Source organism: Lolium perenne, chromosome 6 (genome assembly GCF_019359855.2).
Source record: "Lolium perenne isolate Kyuss_39 chromosome 6, Kyuss_2.0, whole genome shotgun sequence".
In the NCBI taxonomy this organism is placed as follows: Eukaryota; Viridiplantae; Streptophyta; class Magnoliopsida; order Poales; family Poaceae; genus Lolium; species Lolium perenne.
In genome coordinates this window covers 76990287-77010964 of record NC_067249.2, presented here as the reverse complement: position 1 = coordinate 77010964, position 20678 = coordinate 76990287, and the positions used below count along the sequence as shown (strand labels likewise).

The 20678-nt window shown below is 41.6% G+C and overlaps 2 protein-coding genes across 3 annotated transcripts; one reads left to right on the top strand and one right to left on the bottom strand.

Annotated features, from left to right (window-relative positions):
• Nucleotides 1-12474: 12474 nt before the first annotated feature.
• LOC127307750 (FACT complex subunit SPT16) lies at nt 12475-17674 on the top strand. Its single transcript, XM_051338509.2, has 2 exons — nt 12475-12942; nt 14259-17674. Exon 2 carries the CDS (start codon nt 14274-14276, stop codon nt 17475-17477), a length of 3204 nt encoding a protein of 1067 aa, XP_051194469.1. The 5' UTR covers nt 12475-12942; nt 14259-14273; the 3' UTR covers nt 17478-17674.
• Nucleotides 17675-18067: 393 nt separating this feature from the next.
• LOC127307749 (autophagy-related protein 101) lies at nt 18068-20591 on the bottom strand. 2 transcript variants are annotated; one of them, XM_051338508.2, is made up of 7 exons: nt 20436-20591; nt 20319-20355; nt 19330-19415; nt 19092-19187; nt 18854-19013; nt 18542-18701; nt 18068-18427 (listed from the first exon to the last, which is right to left on the bottom strand). In XM_051338508.2, exons 1-7 carry the CDS (start codon nt 20466-20468, stop codon nt 18424-18426), a joined length of 576 nt encoding a protein of 191 aa, XP_051194468.1. In that variant the 5' UTR covers nt 20469-20591; the 3' UTR covers nt 18068-18423. The 2 variants fall into 2 exon arrangements, with proteins under 2 accessions (XP_051194468.1, XP_051194467.1); XM_051338507.2 differs by having other exon boundaries at nt 18068-18395.
• Nucleotides 20592-20678: the final 87 nt, after the last annotated feature.

Below are 20678 nucleotides of genomic sequence, written 5' to 3'. Positions count from 1 at the left end.
TGACAAGCCATATCGTGATTGCGCGCTGTCGACATGTTAGAACTAGTTCCACTTGATGCAGGAGCGGGCTTCTTTGTGTTGGTGACACTAGAGACCGGCTTGCTAGACGAAGTAGGAACATCTGCAGGGCACGTAGATGGTGCCATGGAGGGCGGCGTCCGGGGTGTATAACACCCAGCGCCTGTAGCACGGCCCTTCATTTGCAGTTCTTCAGCCAACTATGACTCAGCTTCTCTTGCATGATGTAGCGGCTCATTCATAGTAGCGTAGCTGTGATGACGCACAATGCCCTTGATATTAAACCGCAGACCATTCAGAAAACGATGTAGTGTCATCTCAAGAGACTCATGGACACGGGCACGCTGCATAAGCATCTCCATCTCCATGTAGTAAGCATCAACCGTCAACACACCTTGCTTCAATTGGGTCAATTTGTCAAAGACGGAACACAAGTAATTGGTAGGCACAAAACGAGCTCTCATTGCCGCCTTCATAGCACGCCATGTGATAATAGGCAGCTCACCATCTTCTTCTCGAGCACCAACAAGTCCATCCCACCAACGCAAAGCATAGCCATCAAATTCAGAGGAAGCAAGCTTGATTTTCCTATCTTCAGTATAGTCAGGATGTAAACGCCATAATCTCTCAATCTTCAGCTCCCATGTAAGATATTCTTCAACATCAGTACCTCCTTCAAATCTGGGAATTGAGAACTTGGGTTTACCCAAACCATCTTGTTGTTGTTGTGGAACACGTTGGGCTCCGACGGGGACAAAACCACGACCACGGAAATCACCAACACCACGGCCAATACCACGACCCATACCACGCCCTTGAGCATTAGCAGCTTCAGCATTGTCGCCTTGCACAGTGCCATCGTCATCATGCGGTGGTTGTTGTGGTTGCACCATAGTACGTATCTCACCAACGGCGTTAGTCAATGTCTGTATAGATGCTTGAAGAGTCGTCATGGATGTTTGAACAGTATTAACCGCTGTAGTAGCCTCATCGACCTTCAAGTGAACACCCTGAATATCCTTGTCCAACACATCACTAGCAACTCGTATTTCACGTTGCATATGATCACGAAGTGCCTCAAATTCATGCCAAGTAACTGGTGTAGCGGCGTGTTGACGCGTAAAGCACACGCCCATTGGGAACCCCAAGTGGAAGGTGTGATGCGTACAACAGCAAGTTTCCCTCAGTAAGAAACCAAGGTTTATCGAACCAGTAGGAGATGAAGGCCACGTGAAGGTTTTTGGTGACGGAGTGTAGTGCGGCGCAACACCAGGGATTCCGGTGCCAACGTGGAACCTGCACAACACAATCAAAATACTTTGCCCCAACTTAACAGTGAGGTTGTCAATCTCACCGGCTTGCTGTAAACAAAGGATTAAACGTATGGTGTGGAAAATGATGTTTGTTTGCAAAGAGCAGCAGAGAACAATGATTGCAGTAGATTGTATTCAGATGTAAAAGAATGGACCGGGGTCCACAGTTCACTAGTGGTGTCTCTCCAATAAGAAATAGCATGTTGGGTGAACAAATTACAGTTGGGCAATTGACAAATAGAGAGGGCATAACAATGCACATACATATCATGATGACTAATATGAGATTTACTTAGGGCATTATGACAAAGTACATAGACCGCTATCCAGCATGCATCTATGCCTAAAAAGTCCACCTTCGGGTTAGCATCCGCACCCCTTCTAGTATTAAGTTGCAAACAACAGACAATTGCATTAAGTATGGTGCGTAATGTAATCAACACAAATATCCTTAGACAAAGCATTGATGTTTTATCCCTAGTGGCAACAACACATCCACAACCTTAGAACTTTCTGTCACTGTCCCAGATTCAATGGAGGCATGAACCCACTATCGAGCATAAATACTCCCTCTTGGAGTCACAAGTATCAACTTGGCCAGAGCCTCTACTAGCAACGGAGAGCATGCAAGATCATAAACAACACATATATGATAGATTGATAATCGACTTGACATAGTATTCCATATTCATCGGATCCCAACAAACACAACATGTAGCATTACAAATAAATGATCTTGATCATGATAGGCAGCTCACAAGATCTAACATGATAGCACAATGAGGAGAAGACAACCATCTAGCTACTGCTATGGACCCATAGTCCAAGGATGAACTACTCACACATCAGTCCGGAGGCGATCATGGTGATGTAGAGTCCTCCGGGTGATGATTCCCCTCTCCGGCAGGGTGCCGGAGGCGATCTCCTGAATCCCCCGAGATGGGATTGGCGGCGGCGACGTCTCTGGAACTTTTTCCGTATCGTGGCTCTCGGTAATAGGGTTTTCGCGATGGAGAGTATAAGTAGGCGGAAGGGCAGAGTCGGAGGGCTGACGAGGGGCCCACACCATAGGGCGGCGCGGGCCCCCCTTGGCCGCGCGGCCCTGTGGTTTGGGCGCCTCGTGGCCCCACTTCATATCCTCTTCGGTCTTCTGGAAGCTCCATGGAAAAATAAGACCATGGGCGTTTGTTTCGTCCAATTCCGAGAATATTTCCTGTGTAGGATTTCTGAAACCAAAAACAGCACAAAACAGGAACTGACGCTTCGGCATCTTGTCAATAGGTTAGTGCCGGAAAATGCATAATAATGATGTAAAGTGTGTATAAAACATGTGAGTATTGTCATAAAACTAGCATGGAACATAAGAAATTATAGATACGTTTGAGACGTATCAAGCATCCCCAAGCTTAGTTCCTACTCGCCCTCGAGTAGGTAAATGATAACAAGGATAATTTCTGAAGTGACATGCTATCATAATCTTGATCAATACTATTGTAAAGCATATGAGATGAATGAAGTGATTCAAAGCAATGGTAAAGACAATGATTAAACAAATGAATCATATAGCAAAGACTTTTCATCAATATTACTTTCAAGACAAGCATCAATAAGACTTGCATAGGAGTTAACTCATAAAGCAATAAATTCTTAGTAGAAAGTTTTGAAGCAACACAAAGGAAGATATAAGTTTCAGCTGTTTCTTTCAACTTCAACATGTATATCTCATGGATAATTGTCAACACAAAGTAATATGATGAATGCAAATAAGCAAGTATGTAGGAATCAATGCACACAGTTGACACAAGTGTTTGCTTCTAAGATAGAAAAAAGTAGGTAAACTAACTCAACATAAAGTAAAAGAAAGGCCCTTCGCAGAGGGAACCATGGATTACTATTTTTGTGCTAGAGCTTTTCATTTTGAAAACATAGAAACAATTTTGTCAACGGTAGTAATAATTCATATGTGTTATGCATAAGACATCCTATAAGTTGCAAGCCTACCAATAGTGCTCGCACCTTGTCCTAATTAGCTTGGATTTACATGGATTATCATTGCATAGCATATGTTTCAACCAAGTGTCACAAAGGGGTACCTCTATGCCGCATGTACAAAGGTCCAAGGAGATAGATCGCATTTGATTTCTCGTTTTTGATAGATCTCAACTAAGGACATCCATACCGGGACAACATAGAAAACAGATAATGGACTCCTCTTTGATGCATAAGCATTCAACAACATATAATATTCTCATAAGAGATTGAGGATTAATGTCCGAAACTTCCACCATGATACATGGCTTTAGTTAGCGGCCCAATGTTCTTCTCTAACAATATGCATACTCAAACTAATTGATCATGATAAATCACCCTTACTTCAGACAAGACGAACATGCATAGCAACTCACATGATATTCAACAAAGGTGTAATAGTTGATGGCGTCCCCAGAAACATGGTTACCGCTCAACAAGCAACTTATAAGAAATAAGATACATAAGCTACATATTCTTTACCACAATAGTTTTTAAGGCTATTTTCCCATGAGCTATATATTGCAAAGACAAGGAATGAAATTTTAAAGGTAGCACTCAAGCAATTTACTTTGGAATGGCAGAGAAATACCACATAGTAGGTAGGTATGGTGGACACATATGGCATAGTTTTTGGCTCAAGGATTTTGGATGCACGAGAAGAATTCCCTCTCAGTACAAGACTTTGGCTAGCAAGGTTGTTTGAAGAAAACACAAGTATGAACCGGTACAGCAAAACTTACATAAGAACATATTGCAAGCATTATAAGACTCTACACTGTCTTCCTTGTTGTTCAAACACCTCACCAGAAAATATCGAGACTTTAGAGAGATCAATCATGCAAACCAAATTTCAACAAGCTCTATGGTAGTTCTTCATTAATAGGTGCAAAGTACATGATGCAAGAGCTTAAACATGATCTATTTGAGCACAATAATTGCCAAGTATCAAATTATTCAAGACAATATACGAATTACCACATGAAGCATTTTCTGTTTCCAACCAAATAACAATGAACGAAGCAGTTTCAACCTTCGCCATGAACATTAAAAGTAAAGCTAAGAACACCAGTGTTCATATGAAACAGCGGAGCGTGTCTCTCTCCCAAACAAAGAATGCTAGGATCCGATTTTATTCAAATAAAAACAAAAATAAAAACATACAGACGCTCCAAGTAAAGCACATAAGATGTGATAGAATAAAAATATAGTTTCACTAGAGGTGGCCTGATAAGTTGTCGATGAAGAAGGGGATGCCTTGGGCATCCCCAAGCTTAGATGCTTGAGTCTTCTTGAAATATGCAGGGATGAACCACGGGGGCATCCCCAAGCTTAGAGTTTTCACTCTTCTTGACCATATTGTATCATCCTCCTCTCTTGATCCTTGAAAACTTCCTCCACACCAAACTCAAAACAAACTCATTAGAGGGTTAGTGCATAATCAAAAATTCACATATTCAGAGGTGACATAATCATTCTTAACACTTCTGGACATTGCACAAAGCTACTGAAAGTTAATGGAACAAAGAAATCCATCCAACATAGCAAAACAGGCAATGCGAAATAAAAGGCAGAATCTGTCAAAACAGAACAGTCCGTAAAGACAAATTTTTCAGAGGCACTTAACTTGCTCAGATGAAAAAGCTAAAATTGAATGAAAGTTGCGTGCATATCTGAGGATCACTCACATAAATTGGCAGATTTTTCTGAGTTACCTACAGAGGGGGTTACTCAAATTCGTGACAGTAAGAAATCTGTTTCTGCGCAGTAATCCAAATCTAGTATCAACCTTACTATCAAAAACTTTACTTGGCACAACAATGCAATAAAATAAAGATAAGGAGAGGTTGCTATAGTAGTAACAACTTCCAAGACTCAGATATAAAACAAAATTGCTGTAGTAAAATAATGGGTTGTCTCCTATAAGCGCTTTTCTTTAACGCCTTTCAGCTAGGCGCAGAAAAGTGTGAATCAAGTATTATCAAGAGATGAAGCATCAACATCATAATTTGTTCTAATGATAGAATCAAAAGGTAACTTCATTCTCTTTCTAGGAAAGTGTTCCATACCTTTCTTGAGAGGAAATTGATACTTAATATTCCCTTCCTTCATATCAATAATAGCACCAACAGTTCGAAGAAAAGGTCTTCCCAAAATAATGGGACAAGATGCATTGCATTCAATATCCAAGACAACAAAATCAACGGGGACAAGGTTATTGTTAACCGTAATGTGAACATTATCAATCCTCCCCAAAGGTTTCTTTATAGAATTATCAGCAAGATTAACATCCAAATAACAATTTTTCAATGGTGGCAAGTCAAGCATATTATAGAGTTTCTTAGGCATAACAGAAATACTTGCACCAATATCACATAAAGCATTACAATCAAAATCATTGACCTTCATCTTAATGATGGGCTCCCAACCATCTTCTAACTTCCTAGGAATAGAAGTTTCAAGTTTTAGTTTATCTTCTCTAGCTTTAATGAGAGCATTTGTAATATGTTTTGTAAAGGCCAAATTTATAGCACTAGCATTAGGACTTCTAGCAAGTTTTTGTAAGAACTTTATAACTTCAGAGATATGAAAATCATCAAAATCTAAACCATTATGATCTAAAGCAATGGGATCATTTTCCCCAATATTTTGAAAAATTTCAGCAGTTTTATCACAAACAGTTTCAGCAGTTTTAGCAGTTTCAGGCAGTTTTGCACGCTTTGCATTAGGAGTAGAAACATTGCTAACACCAATTATTTTACCATTGATAGTAGGAGGTTTAGAAACATGTGAAGCATCAACATTACTAGTGGTGGTAATAGTCCAAACTTTAGCTACATTATTCTCTTTAGCAAATTTTTCTTCTCTTTCCCACCTAGCATGCAATTCAGCCATCAATCTAATATTTTCATTAATTCAAACTTGGATAGCGTTTGCTGTAGCAAATGACTTAATATCTTTAGTTTCATTAGGCATAGCTTTCAATTTTAAAAGATCAACATCAGCAGCAAGACTATCAACCTTAGAAGCAAGAATATCAATTTTACCAAGCTTTTCTTCAACAGATTTGTTAAAAGTAGTTTGTGTACTAATAAATTCTTTAAGCATGGCTTCAAGACCAGGGGGTACACTCCTATTATTGTTGTAACAATTACCATAAGAATTACCATAACCGTTACTATTATTAGAAGGATATGGCCAATAGTTGTTACCAAAATTATTCCTGTAAGCATTGTTGTTGAAATTATTATTTTTAATGAAGTTCACATCAACATGCTCTTCTTGAGAAACCAATGAAGCTAAAGGAACATTATTAGGATCAACATTAGATCTACCATTAACAATCATAGACATAATAGCATCAATCTTATCACTCAAGGAGGAGGTTTCTTCAACAGAATTTACCTTCTTACCTAGTGGAGCCCTTTCAGTGTGCCATTCAGAGTATTTGATCATCATATTATCAAGAAGTTTTGTTGCGGCACCTAGAGTGATGGACATAAAAGTACCTCCAGCAGCTGAATCCAATAGGTTTCGCGAAGAAAAATTCAGTCCTGCATGAAAGGTTTGGATGATCATCCAAGTAGTCAGTCCATGGGTAGGGCAATTCTTCACCAAAGATTTCATTCTTTCCCATGCTTGGGCAACATGCTCATTATCCAATTGCTTAAAATTCATTATGCTACTTCTCAAAGATATAATTTTAGCAGGAGGATAATATCTACCAATGAAAGCATCCTTACATTTAGTCCATGAATCAATACTATTCTTAGGCAAAGATAGCAACCAATCTTTAGCTCTTCCTCTTAAGGAGAAAGGAAACAATTTCAATTTTATAATGTCACCATCTACATCCTTATACTTTTTCATTTCACAAGGTTCAACAAAATTATTAACATGGGCAGCATCATCATCAGAACTAACACCAGAAAATTGCTCTCTCATAACAAGATTCAGTAAAGCATGTTTAATCTCATAAAATTCTGCTGTAGCAGCAGGTGGAGCAATAGGTGTGCATATGAAATCATTATTATTTGTGCTAGTGAATTCACACAACTTAGTATTCTCAAGAGTACCCATTTTAGCAGTAGTAAATAAAGCAAACTAAATAAAGTAAATGCAAGTAACTAATTTTTTTTTGTATTTTTGATATGGAGAAAGCAAACAAGACAGTAAATAAAGTAATGCAAGTAACTAATTTTTTTGTATTTTTGATATAAAGAAAGCAAATAAAGCAGTAAATAAAATAAAGTAAAGCAAGACAAAAACAAAGTAAAGAGATTGGATGTGGGAGACTCCCCTTGTAGCGTGTCTTGATCTCCCCGGCAACGGCGCCAAAAATTTAGCTTGTTGACACGTAAAGCACACGCCCGTTGGGAACCCCAAGTGGAAGGTGTGATGCGTACAGCAGCAAGTTTCCCTCAGTAAGAAACCAAGGTTTATCGAACCAGTAGGAGATGAAGGCCACGTGAAGGTTGTTGGTGACGGAGTGTAGTGCGGCGCAACACCAGGGATTCTGGTGCCAACGTGGAACCTGCACAACACAATCAAAATACTTTGCCCCAACTTAACAGTGAGGTTGTCAATCTCACCGGCTTGCTATAAACAAAGGATTAAACGTATGGTGTGGAAAATGATGTTTGTTTGCAAAGAGCAGCAGAGAACAATGATTGCAGTAGATTGTATTCAGATGTAAAAGAATGGACCGGGGTCCACAGTTCACTAGTGGTGTCTCTCCAATAAGAAATAACATGTTGGGTGAACAAATTACAGTTGGGCAATTGACAAATAGAGAGGGCATAACAATGCACATACATATCATGATGACTAAAATGAGATTTACTTAGGGCATTACGATAAAGTACACAGACCGCTATCCAGCATGCATCTATGCCTAAAAAGTCCACCTTCGGGTTAGCATCCGCACCCCTTCTAGTATTAAGTTGCAAACAACAGACAATTGCATTAAGTATGGTGTGTAATGTAATCAACACAAATATCCTTAGACAAAGCATTGATGTTTTATCCCTAGTGGCAACAGCACATCCACAACCTTAGAACTTTCTGTCACTGTCCCAGATTCAATGGAGGCATGAACCCACTATCGAGCATAAATACTCCCTCTTGGAGTCACAAGTATCAATTTGGCCAGAGCCTCTACTAGCAACGGAGAGCATGCAAGATAATAAACAACACATATATGATAGATTGATAATCGACTTGACATAGTATTCCATATTCATCGGATCCCAACAAACACAACATGTAGCATTACAAATAGATGATCTTGATCATGATAGGCAGCTCACAAGATCTAACATGATAGCACCATGAGGAGAAGACAACCATCTAGCTACTGCTATGGACCCATAGTCCAAGGATGAACTACTCACACATCAGTCCGAAGGCGATCATGGTGATGTAGAGTCCTCCGGGTGATGATTCCCCTCTCCAGCAGGGTGCCGGAGGCGATCTCCTGAATCCCCCGAGATGGGATTGGCGGCGGCGTCTCTGGAACTTTTTCCGTATCGTGGCTCTCGATAATAGGGTTTTCGCGACGGAGAGTATAAGTAGGCGGAATGGCAGAGTCGGAGGGCTGATGAGGGGCCCACACCATAGGGCGGCGCGGGCCCCCTGGCCACGCGGCCCTGTGGTTTGGGCGCCTCGTGGCCCCACTTCGTATCCTCTTTGGTCTTCTGGAAGCTCCGTGGAAAAATAAGACCCTGGGCGTTTGTTTCGTCCAATTCCGAGAATATTTCCTATGTAGGATTTCTGAAACCAAAAACATCACAAAACAGGAACTGGCGCTTCGGCATCTTGTCAATAGGTTAGTGTCGGAAAATGCATAATAATGATGTAAAGTGTGTATAAAACATGTGATTATTGTCATAAGACTAGCATGAAATATAAGAAATTATAGATACGTTTGAGACGTATCACGGCGTCCTTTTTCTGCATCACATCAACATTCTCCGTAGAAGACATGATTAGTAGGTTAGTGCACTAAACAAAAATCTTTGGTGGTACTCTCACAACTCACTCAAAACTGATAAGAAAGGTAAATCTTACCGCTCCAAAGTGAATTAGTATTGCTTACCAACTTGGATTGATGGACTAGTGCACGAATGTAGCGAAGCGAATATCAAGGGTATAAGAACAATCACACGACAAAGCAGGATATATGTGGGGATGTAGGTGGGCTACCTATTTGCACCAATAACAAGCTCTAGCGCTGACCGTAGACAACCAATGATACTCACACAAGGCGATATAATGGGGCAATGCAACTATATGTAGGAAAGGTTGCAATGCACTAGAGAGACGCTAGCAAAGCTCAACGAGACAGGCACAAGATTGCTCAACTACGGGTGCAGTAAAGTAAACTTAGGCCTTCACTTGATTCAACTAGCACTTCACTTTTCTTTTGGATTTTTCTTTTTGTATAACACACGCAGCTATGTAGCTCTTTTTGCTTCTTTTCAATTTTTTTTTTTTTTTTGATATAGGACACAACTCCTTGATAACACAACCAACAGAAATATGCAAAACACCGATAACCTAACGAGCAGCCTGTCGAGCGGTAAAACTAGTCTCTTCTGGGGAAGTTCCTAGTCACTTTATATCGAAAGGCTGTGTCTATGGTTGGGAACAAGCACACTGTAAGCTATATGGACTCGGAGTAACAAAAACTGACACCACTTGATATGAAAACACAAGATGATAGTATAGACTCAAACACTAAAAATACTAGATGGAAGACAAAGATATGCAAAAACAACTACGAAAAGCAACTAAAACTTGAAATTAGTGCAATCTAAGGCTATGGCAAACCCTAACCCTAACTTTTTATGGCTTTTTCTGGATAGGAAAAACACTCACAACTCAACTATGGGGTGGATTGTGGATGGCTTACCGAGGAAAACTGGAAATCTGATACCAAGATGATATGGGGTGGCCCGATCTTCTCAGTAAGCGACGGGTGGTGATGAACACACGATGATAGCAGCGGATGGAATCGATGATGATGAGGAGGATAACTTGTATGACGCCGACGAAGTCTCTCGATTGATTCCCGATGCCAATGCATCAGCTCTCAACCCTGCAAGATATTCGCAACTCCACACACTTGCGCACGTAGCCGCCGACCACGAAGCGGTAGATTGCAATCTTCTAATCCCCAATGGAACAACAGATCACACAAACTTTCAGTAGCATAAAACTCCAGATCGCAACGAATTGGAAAGTAGTATTCAACAGTTTTGCATAGCAAACAACTAAGAACTAGGGTTTATCTTAAACGTGGTCTTAAGCAGCTAGGGGGGTCGTCCAAGGCACTTATATAGGCGTCCGGGATGAGTTCTGGTCGAAAGATACAAGTAAAACCGACCCAGAATAGATCTGGTCGAGACAGACTCGGACTAATCCGGTCTGGAATCCGGTCAACCGGGCCTGGGACCAGGCTGGCCGGTCTGGACCGGGCCCTGGACCGGGCGGCAACCGGAAAGTTCGCAAAACTTCGTCCGGTTGGCCCCGGTACGATGCCCGGTTGGCGCCGGGGTAAATCCGGTCTGCCGCACGGTCAACCGGGCCAGGGACCGGGCGCGCCGGTCTGGAGGCCGGTCTGACCGGGCGCTGGGCCGGCCTGGACGTCGACTTCTCCTCTCGCGCATGCCTCCTGCTCCTCCCTCGCGCGTCCATGAGATATCTTCATGTCCAGCTCCATGTCCAGCTTCACGTCCATCTTGACGTCCGTCTTCATGTCCAGCTGGTCCTCTACTCCTCGTGCGATGCTCGTCTCCTCTTGATACCTGATGATACATAAGTAATAGGACTTAGACAGTATAAAGTTCTCATCAATCAAATTATCGTTTAGAAACAAGTTCACCTGTTATTTAAGTAGCTTCGCACGAGCCCTTATAATTGGTCAAATCCGAACTTCATTGGACTTGAGATTCACAGCAGGTTCATCTTCATTTATCAATGACGGAGGTAGTGGTGTAGTAGGGGTGTCCTCATCACCTAGTAGTTAGGGTTAGGTTTTATATGTTGTGGTGTGCCGTTAGGGTGGTCGGAGTGGCGTCCGCGCGAATAAATCTGCCTCAACTATATTTTCACACCAGCGACGACCTTCTGGGCTGCGCCTCGGAGTTGATGGCAACATGTGCTGATCGGTCCTTCAGATCAACAACTTGGTCTTCTCGTCGTTCTTGGCGTGATCAGTTTCTTAGTGTGTCATTGGCATTCAATGTTATCCACGACGGCGTCGGCGACCGAGGCGAGGTGGTTGTTCTGGAGCGAAGATGTTGGGTCCAGAGGTGGTGGATATGCCATTCTTCTTCGACTTCCCCGGTCCAGAGGCGGCGAATCTTGGTCCAAGACAACACAGGGACATCCCCGGTCTACGTGCAACATCTACATGTACATGTTCATTGACTCACAAAATCTTATTGGGGCGATGGTGCTTTTTTAAATCTTGCAATAGTGAAGGCTCAATGTCTCTTCCGGTGTCCTTCTCAACGTTGCTGCAGTTAGGCGGCGGCCACTGGCTACGGTGGTTGCAGGAAATCCTAGAGACCGTTTTGTATTTCTCAATCTTATAAAATTTTATCTGCAAATTTATGATAATAATTTTATTTAAATTTGTCTTTTAGTTTTCAGATAAGATGTTTCATACTCTCTCTCTATTCTTGAATACAAGCCATATAGTTTTTTTGAGAAAAATTCCAGAATATAGCTTTTAGTGCGACACACCACTTGTATGGAATTTTTTTAGGAATTTGATTATATTTTCTTATCTTATGCAAAATCCTCTATTTTCTCATGTCAAATGTATAGGGGTAATCCTGCCAAAATATGGTATAATTTTCTCTCGATATGTGTTCTTTAATTTTCGTACCAAAAATTATATAGCTTATATTTAGAAACGGAGGGAGTATAACTTTATTTTCGATTAATAAAATACTACTACCTCCCTCTTGTTTAATCGATGAGGGGGTGTAGATAATCGAACATGCAGTCTTGGGCGTCAATTTAAACATGACCGGAGGAAGTAGGTAGTTACTGTCCAAAACAAAAAAACAAAAAAACAAAACTGAACCGAAACAAAACGCCCGCTAATTCAGGACTACCCTCTCTCTCCCACGGTTCTCCTTCGCCCTCCATCGGGGCGCCTCCACTCCGGTCTCCGGAAACCCTAGCCTTGCCGGTCGCCATGCCGACGCCGGCCGCTGGTATGCACCCTGCCAATTCAAGCTCCGCAACCGGGCATCTACGCCGCCGGCTTACGCGCCTCCACTGGAGTCGTCTTCGTCGTCCGCCGTGACGCCTCGGGTCCACTGCGCGCCGCCTCAGCCGCGTACGTATCCAGGTCTGTGCGGACGCGGTCTATATAAGCGCCTGGATGGGCACCCACGCCCAAGGGGCGTCTTCTATTGCGATCGAGATAGTTTCTGCGGTTCTGCGAAGAGGTGGTGCGGTTTCGACGCCGAGATTGAAGGTTTTCGTCGGTGGTTTTCGTCTGGTAACATAACATTGGTCGCCGGAGGTCCCTGAATCTGCGAAAAACTCGAGGGAATTCTTGCAGGTATGCTCTTTTCGCGTTTCTTGTGGTTGATCGGGCTCGACTGTTCACATTGAATCTGTGATTGTTCTTGTTAAATTAGCGCCTCACTAGTTGTAATTTTTTTCTATTGAATTGTAGAACAAGAGATTGGATTTGGCCCGAACCTAAACGAATCTGGGAAATTCCTGAACTAAACAAATCTATGAATTCCTAAACTAAGCAAATCTGCAAATATATCATCAAACATCAATGTATAATTAGGAAAACGGTGCAAGGCTTTTATCTCTTGCACTTGATTGATCAATTCTTTGCCAAAATTACTCCACTTAAGCAGTTGATATGAGTAAAAAAAATCTCAACAAATTTGGGACATCTAGGCACGGTACCAGTTGTAAATTGACAAGCCTAAAACTTTTGTGAAAACCTATGATCAAGATAGGTAAAAACAACGAGAATTGATTCCATCTAAAATTTTGTCTCACATTGCACTTGATGCTTTTTTCTATGATCAACTCATTCACTTGTTGCAAATCAAATTTGTTATTGTTTGTTATGAAGTGCTGAAAATATTTTGGAACCACCCAATTATTTCTTCCCGGCTGATTAACAACATAAAGTTGGTAAGAAGTGGACAGCGAATTTGATTGAAATTATGAAATATGGATTTGATTTTTCAGACTTGGTTGATCATAGGGTTTGATGATTAACAACATAAAGTTGGTAAGAAGTGGACAGCGAATTTGATTGAAATTATGAAATATGGATTTGATTTTTCAGACTTGGTTGATCATAGGGTTTGATCTGCATAATTTTGTTCTGTAAAGAAAAGAATACGTGTACATGCATCATTTTTCTTGCAACCATGAGCTCCTCATGACATTTTTCTTAATTCAGTATTTTCTTGATTATATTGTTCATAAATTATACTTGAGGACTGGATGGATTTTATCTGTGAAGATTTTATGAGAAAGAGATTGAATATAAGAATTAGATTAAGAACTGGCAATCAGCAATAGAAAATCTATAGCATCAGTGCATGTTACTGCTCAGTTGGATATTATAAAGGTATATCTAATATGAAGATTAATCATGCGAATTGTGCAAAATATAATGTGAAGTGCCTGCCTTTTATTACTAGTTAAACGCTGCTGTAGTTTTTTTTTTTTGAACTGGTTGATCATTGAAAAGATTTATGCTCGTTGAAATTGAAGTGAATAAGAAAACCTTATATGCGTGCAGTTTTCCATATTTCGGGTTTTTTGTTTGTAGCTTACTCAATCTGTTTGTTCTGCTTGTTCTTAATGATTTCTTGTGTTGGCTGCAACACACATGTTTAGGTACCGTGGTTATAAATGTCTACTATTGAAGAATTGGATAGAACACCGGCCTCTGTTACCGGATCTTCTCCTGTAGTCAGTCCAGAAAAATTCATTAAATGTTTGAAGAAGTTTTATCACCACTGGAAGGATCATGAGACTGATATTTGGGGATCTTCGTGTGCAATTGCTGTTGCTACTCCTCCACCCTCTGAAGATATCCGATATCGGAAATCATTAGCCTTGAGCATGTGGTTTTTTGGTCATCAATTTCCAGAAACTATAATGGTCTTTCTCAGCAGGCAGATTCATTTCCTGTGCAGGCAGAAAGATAGTGATGTGCTTAATTCTTTGAAGATGGCTGTTTCTGAAGCGGTTGGTGTTGATATCATGTTGCATATACTGAGAAAGGGTGATGATGGGTCTGCCTTAATGGATGAGATCATATGTGCTGTATGTGCACATTCTGAATCAAACCATGTAGTTGTTGGGCACTTAGCAAGAGAGAAACCTGAAGGCAAGGTTCTTGAAGCATGGTCTGGAAAGCTGCATAGATCAAGGTTAAAGCTTTTTGATGTGTCAAGTGGCATCTCTGAGCTTCTTGCTGTGAAAGATTTCACCGAGATCATATATGTGAAAAAGGCTGCATATTTAGCTGCATCAGTTATGCGGAAGTATGTAGTTCCGAAGGTGGAGAAGATCATAGTGGATGAAAGGAAGGTAACACATTCAAAGCTGATGGTTCTGACTGAGAAGATACTGCTTTCCCCAATAAATATAGATGTTAAACTGAAGGCAGAAAATGTCGACATATGCTACCCACCTATTTTTCAAAGTGGAGGCAAGTATGACCTTAGGCCTTCTGCTTTTAGCAATGATGATGTTCTGTACTACGATTCTGGAAGTGTCATTATCTGCGCTTTGGGTGCTAAGTACAGTGGTTACTGCTCAAATGTCGCAAGAACTTTCCTGATTGATTGTACCACAGAAAAATGTTATGCATATAAGGTCCTCTGTCAAGCACATGATGCTGCTATTGCTGCTTTGACACCAGGTAGCATGGTTAGTTCCAGTTACCAGGCGGCAGTTGCTGTGGTCAGGGACAAAGCTCCTGAACTTCTTCCTTTCCTTACCAAGTCAGCTGGAGCAGGAATTGGTATCGAGTTCCGCGAAACGTGGCTGTCCTTGACTGAGAAAAATGACCGGACACTAAAGGATGGGATGATCTTTAATGTTTCTCTTGGTTTCCAAAACCTGGTAGACAAAACCAACAGTGACAAGACCAACAAGGACAAGACCAAAGAATTCTCTCTATGGCTGGCTGACACTGTTCTTATCTGCAAGAAAAATCCAGAAGTCTTGACAGCTTTTATCTCCAAGGCTGATGGTGATGTCTTCTATTCATTTGATGAGGATAATGCAGGATTACCTTCTATGAAACCAGCTCTGAAAGCAGATGTTACGGTCCCGGTTAAACCTGTGCCAAAACCAGAGTTGATGCTCCCATTGAGAGAAAATTTGCGATCCCGTAGTAGGACGCCTAAGGAGGACCTTAGGAAACAGCTTCAGTCAGAAATCTTAAAGAACAAAACTAATGAAGCAGCAATGAGAGGTGATGCTGTCGATCATAAGTTACTGGAGGGACCTAGCAGTTCCAGAGCTATGGATGAACTGGTTGCATACAGGAGTGCAGGTGACATGCCTGGTTCCAATCGACTGGAGATTCAGGTGGACAAACAGAATGAGGCTATCCTGTTACCGATATATGGAATTACTGTACCCTTTCATGTTTGTACCGTTAAAAAAGTGGAAATCCGTGGGGATTGCAACAGAGGAGTTTACATCAGCATTACATTTAATGTGCCTGGCACTACTGCTTCCAGTCTCCATGCCACCCACTTGCAGAACCTTATTTTCTTGAAAGCAGCCACCTTCCTTTCAAAAGATAGAAGTCATGCTGTTGAGGTTATTAAATCGGTGAAGATTCTTCAGAAAGGAGTCACTGAAAGAGCTAGAAGAGCGAGCTTGGTTAGTCAGGAAAGGCTTCAACTATGTGACGGAATGAGGAGGGATAGGATTCAGTTTTCTGATCTGTGGATACGACCATCATTTGCTGGCCGCGGGCGGAAGTTCCCTGGAACCTTGGTGGCCCATGTCAATGGTTTTCAGTATTCTGCATCAAAATCTGAAAAGGTGGATATTATGTTCAGCAACATAAAGCATGCCTTCTTCCAGCCAGCTGAGAGAGACATGATAACGCTGCTCCACTTCCATCTGTATGATGAGATCATGGTGGGCAACAAGAAGACTAGGGATGTGCAGTTCTACAATGAAGTGATGGATGTTGTGGATGCAGTTGGTCTTAAACGCCGATCAGCATGGGATCCGGATGAGATTGAGGAAGAGCAGCGTGAAAGGGCACGGAGGAAGGAAATAAATGGACATTTTGAGTTGTTTGTGAAAAGGGTTGTTTCCATCTGGTCCCAGCCAAGATTGAACCAGCTCGGCTTACATGTTGAAAGCCCATCACAGAAGCTTGGCTTCAATGGCGTCCATGGCAGAACAACATGTTTTATCGTTCCTACTCCAAGTTGCCTAGTACAGCTTGTTGAATCACCATTCCTTGTAACTTCGTTGAGGGAAGTCGAGATTGTATGCTTGGAAAGGGTGGCCCTGGGGCAGAAATCCTTCGACATGGTATTTGTATTTCAAGATTTAAAGCGAGATGTTGTGCGCATAGAGGTCATTCCAATGACATCTATTGATAAGATCAAAGATTGGCTTAATGATATCAACATAAAGTACTATGAATCGAAGCTGAACCTTAACTGGCGCAAGGTCCTGAAGACTCTGGACCATCCAGATTCTGACAAGAATGACAGGTGGGAATTCTTGAATCCAGATGCTAGTGACTCAGATTTAGAGAATACCGAGACAGAGGATGAGAAGTACGAACCGTCTGATTCAGAGTCGGGCTCAGATTCTGATGACGAAGACAGCGACAGTGAATCAGTGGTGGATTCTGGTGAGGATGAGGTTCTCTTGGCTGGTTCAAATGATGATGATGATGGCGCTGAGTCATGGGATGAGATGGAGCGCAAGGCAAGGGATGCTGACATGGAGATGGGCAGTGAATCTGACAGTGAAGACGAGAGGCAGCGGCGGAGGGAGAAAGCAAAACGACATTTGAATCTTCAGCACTCATCGGGTCTTCCCCAGAAGAGGCAGCGTGCCAACTGAAGGCAGTAGAAGTTGTGATTTCGTGTGAAAATATTGCGAGTTTGATCAATGCTTTGTGCATCTGTCGTGTCCAGTAGTCGTGTTGGCTTACTATTATATTCTTGTACTACTCCGTAGGTGTCTTCTACCACTACTTACTGGAGTTAATTTACACGAACTGTATTCTTTTTCTGATTGTTGGTCACATAATTCTCCCATTTTTCCCTAGTTTCTGCTGTTGACATCAGAATTCATGGATTTTTTGTGAACGGAGTAAAATTAGAATCCCCTTCACTACGTGTCAGCTGCCTACAAGAGTTGGCTTTTACTTGATTGTTATGGAGAGAGTTTCCCCTGTTGGTTTTTATTGGTGTACTGTTCTCTCTCGATTCTAGACTTGTTTGATCTTTGAAGGGTTTTAACCAGTAAAATCTGGCTCCTACGCCACCCAGCAGGACGATGATAACTGCATTTTCCCCCATCTTGAAACAAAAAAGGTTGTTTTGTCCACTCAAAAATATTGCAAATTGATACACTCGAAACAGCCTCGCTCCAGTTTTCTTCCTCGTGAATATAAACACGAAACATCCATAATACACATACATCAAGCATAACCTCCAACGGAACATAATATTATTGGCCACAGCTTGTCAAGAGTAGTATTTACAGCTAAACGAGTACTACGAACCACACGGTGCTTACATCAGCAACAGAGTCAGCTCTGCAAGTCTACACTATTATTCTGTACACAACACTGGCTTTCATGAATCAGTTCTGACGGAATGGCCTCTTCAACACAACCAAGCACGCCCACATCGACATCTCCATCCGTTTTGTGCAGATTCCTATAAAGACCTTCAGTTCAGTGAGTACGAATGTCCACTACTCAGCGCTCTCCGAAGAACGTCGGCGTTCCACCCAAAGACGGAATCAGAAGAGCTGTCAACACACGTCCAAGGAAAAGGTGTCACCTGGAGATTCAGATACTTATGAATGATCCTCAACCAACTGCCACATGCTATCTATCCAAGGAGGCTGTCCACTTAAAATATTCTGCGCATTTTGATGTATGAAACTAAACGCACCTGGGGATTAAAATCTCGTGATTGAATATCCTGTCAGAGATCGGAGGAATATGGTCTTTTTTCTCATTGGCGTAGTTTATGATCTGGAACAGGACCTCTTGGATCAGCAAGCCCAGTGCATCACGTCTTGAGCTTGAGCTGGCCTCTTCTAATGCTTGTCCTGAGGGCATAAAACATCGCAAGTTAACAAGTTATACCAGATTTGTCATCACAAGCATACCATCCTGAGAATATATTAACTAGCAAAACTACTCCCACAAGTCCTCAGCGTAGGACCTGGGTTTGAACCCTAGGGAGGAGCCATGAAAATACCTTTAGAATTTGTTGGCCCTTTGGAGCCACGTGATTTTCCTTGTCCTTTTGGGCTTGTGACATGTAAATTGATAAACCATTGTTCCCAGTAAATCCTCTCAGTCTTGTTGCTGAACCAGCCTGGGTGCTTGTTCTTTTCATCGAAGAAGGAGAGGCACACCTGAAGTATTCAGCTACCATGTATTAAAATGAAAATCACAAAACAGCACAACTTGCAGTTTAACCTATGTTGAACTACCTGGCTTTTGCGATTCGGATGCTTTTCTGCCCAAGCAATGAACTGGTTGATCTTTTCATCGACCTCCTTTTCTAATTCTGCGAGTCCACATTGCACCTGGCCACACACACACAAAAATCAAAGCTTGTTATTTCAGTTGGAGCAGGTCACATGGCAGCATATAGCCTAGAACTAATTAATATCGTCCAAATATATGGAGAAAATAGGAGCTCTTTTCAGGGTAATAAGTAATACTCACATAGGTGATCTCAAAGAGGTCACAGTCAACATCTTTGGGCCGAACAAGAGTAAGAGTTCGATGGAAGAAGATTGTATGCAGAATGCCTGCAACGTTCATCATACATGATATGATTAGGAACACGGTCACAAAAAGAAGTTGGATAATTGATCTATTTTTGAAGACAGACATATATAAACGTAACTGCTTTTAAAAAAAAGCATGTCAACATGAAACAAAGAGCTTAGGAAATAAATCTCCAACACCAGTTGCAACTAATCAGATTACAAATGTCATATTGGTCAAAAGAGGTGCTGCAAAAATAAATATGGGGGCCGCGGTATATACTACTACCTCCGTTTCAATGAATAAGCCGCTCGCGCAATCCAAGACGAACTTTAACCAAAATTCAGAAACAAAATCTTGATTATATTGTACTCCCTCCAATCCATATTACTTGCCACTAAAATGGAAGTATCTACAATTAAAATGTGTCTAGATACATCTATATTAGTATCAAGTAATATGAATCGGAGGAATTACTTAATTACCATCGTTAGATTCGCACTGAAAAATACTTTCTAATGATGCTAATTTTATACCAACAATATTTATATATTTGAAGCAATTATTGGTCATAGAAAAAACACGTAAAACAAGGACGCCTTATTCATTGAGACGGAGGGAGTACTGTAGTAACAAATGTGCCCAGCTCTCCTCCTCCCCCATCAACAGTTCAACACCTATATCTTGGATATCAAAAGTGTACTCCCTGAAGGAGGAGCATCAATGCGAAAATTCCCCAACTCTTTTAAGATCACCAGCAACTCGGACGCGCAACATAGATCACAAATCCCTTCTTATTTCTTTCTGGTCTTTACAGGAGAACTAAATAGTGGATTGACTACCATATAGACTATAGTACTGCATAAAATTGAACAGGAAGGGGAGCGAGAAGATAAAACATGGAAGCGCAAGCATGACGAAGAGAATTGAACCAAAAAACTTACATCGCAGAACATCTTTGATCTCCGTAGTCTCCAGCTCCTGCCACGCAACCAAGAAGACCGTATTTAGAATCATGCGAACAGATTAGGTACGGGGAGAATTGGGGGATTGGATCTGACCAGTTCATTGAGATGGCAGGTCTCGCAGTTCATCGCGGCTGATCGGCACAGGCCGTGCGGGCGCTCCTGGATCCCTTGGAATCCTCCTCGCCGAAATCCCCAGAGATAAGAGAAAGAGACACGCTTGGAGTAAATCTGATGCCTGTTTTAACTCGCCGGGCAAGCAAAGTTTCTGGACTTGCAGGACGCAACTGACAGGTGGGGCCCACTCGTCTGGCTTGTGGGGCCGTGCTCCTTGGAGTC

Bases quoted from the DNA above. Each gene is read 5' to 3' on its own strand.
- LOC127307750 (XM_051338509.2), top strand. From the start codon at position 14,274: ATGTCTACTATTGAAGAATTGGATAGAACACCGGCCTCTGTTACCGGA.
- LOC127307749 (XM_051338507.2), bottom strand. From the start codon at position 20,468: ATGAACTGCGAGACCTGCCATCTCAATGAACTG. The intron at 20,356-20,435 runs GTCAGATCCAAT...GTTGCGTGGCAG, and splicing joins CCTGCCATCTCAATGAACTG to GAGCTGGAGACTACGGAGAT. The intron at 19,188-19,329 runs GTGAGTATTACT...GTGTGTGGCCAG, and splicing joins ACCTCTTTGAGATCACCTAT to GTGCAATGTGGACTCGCAGA.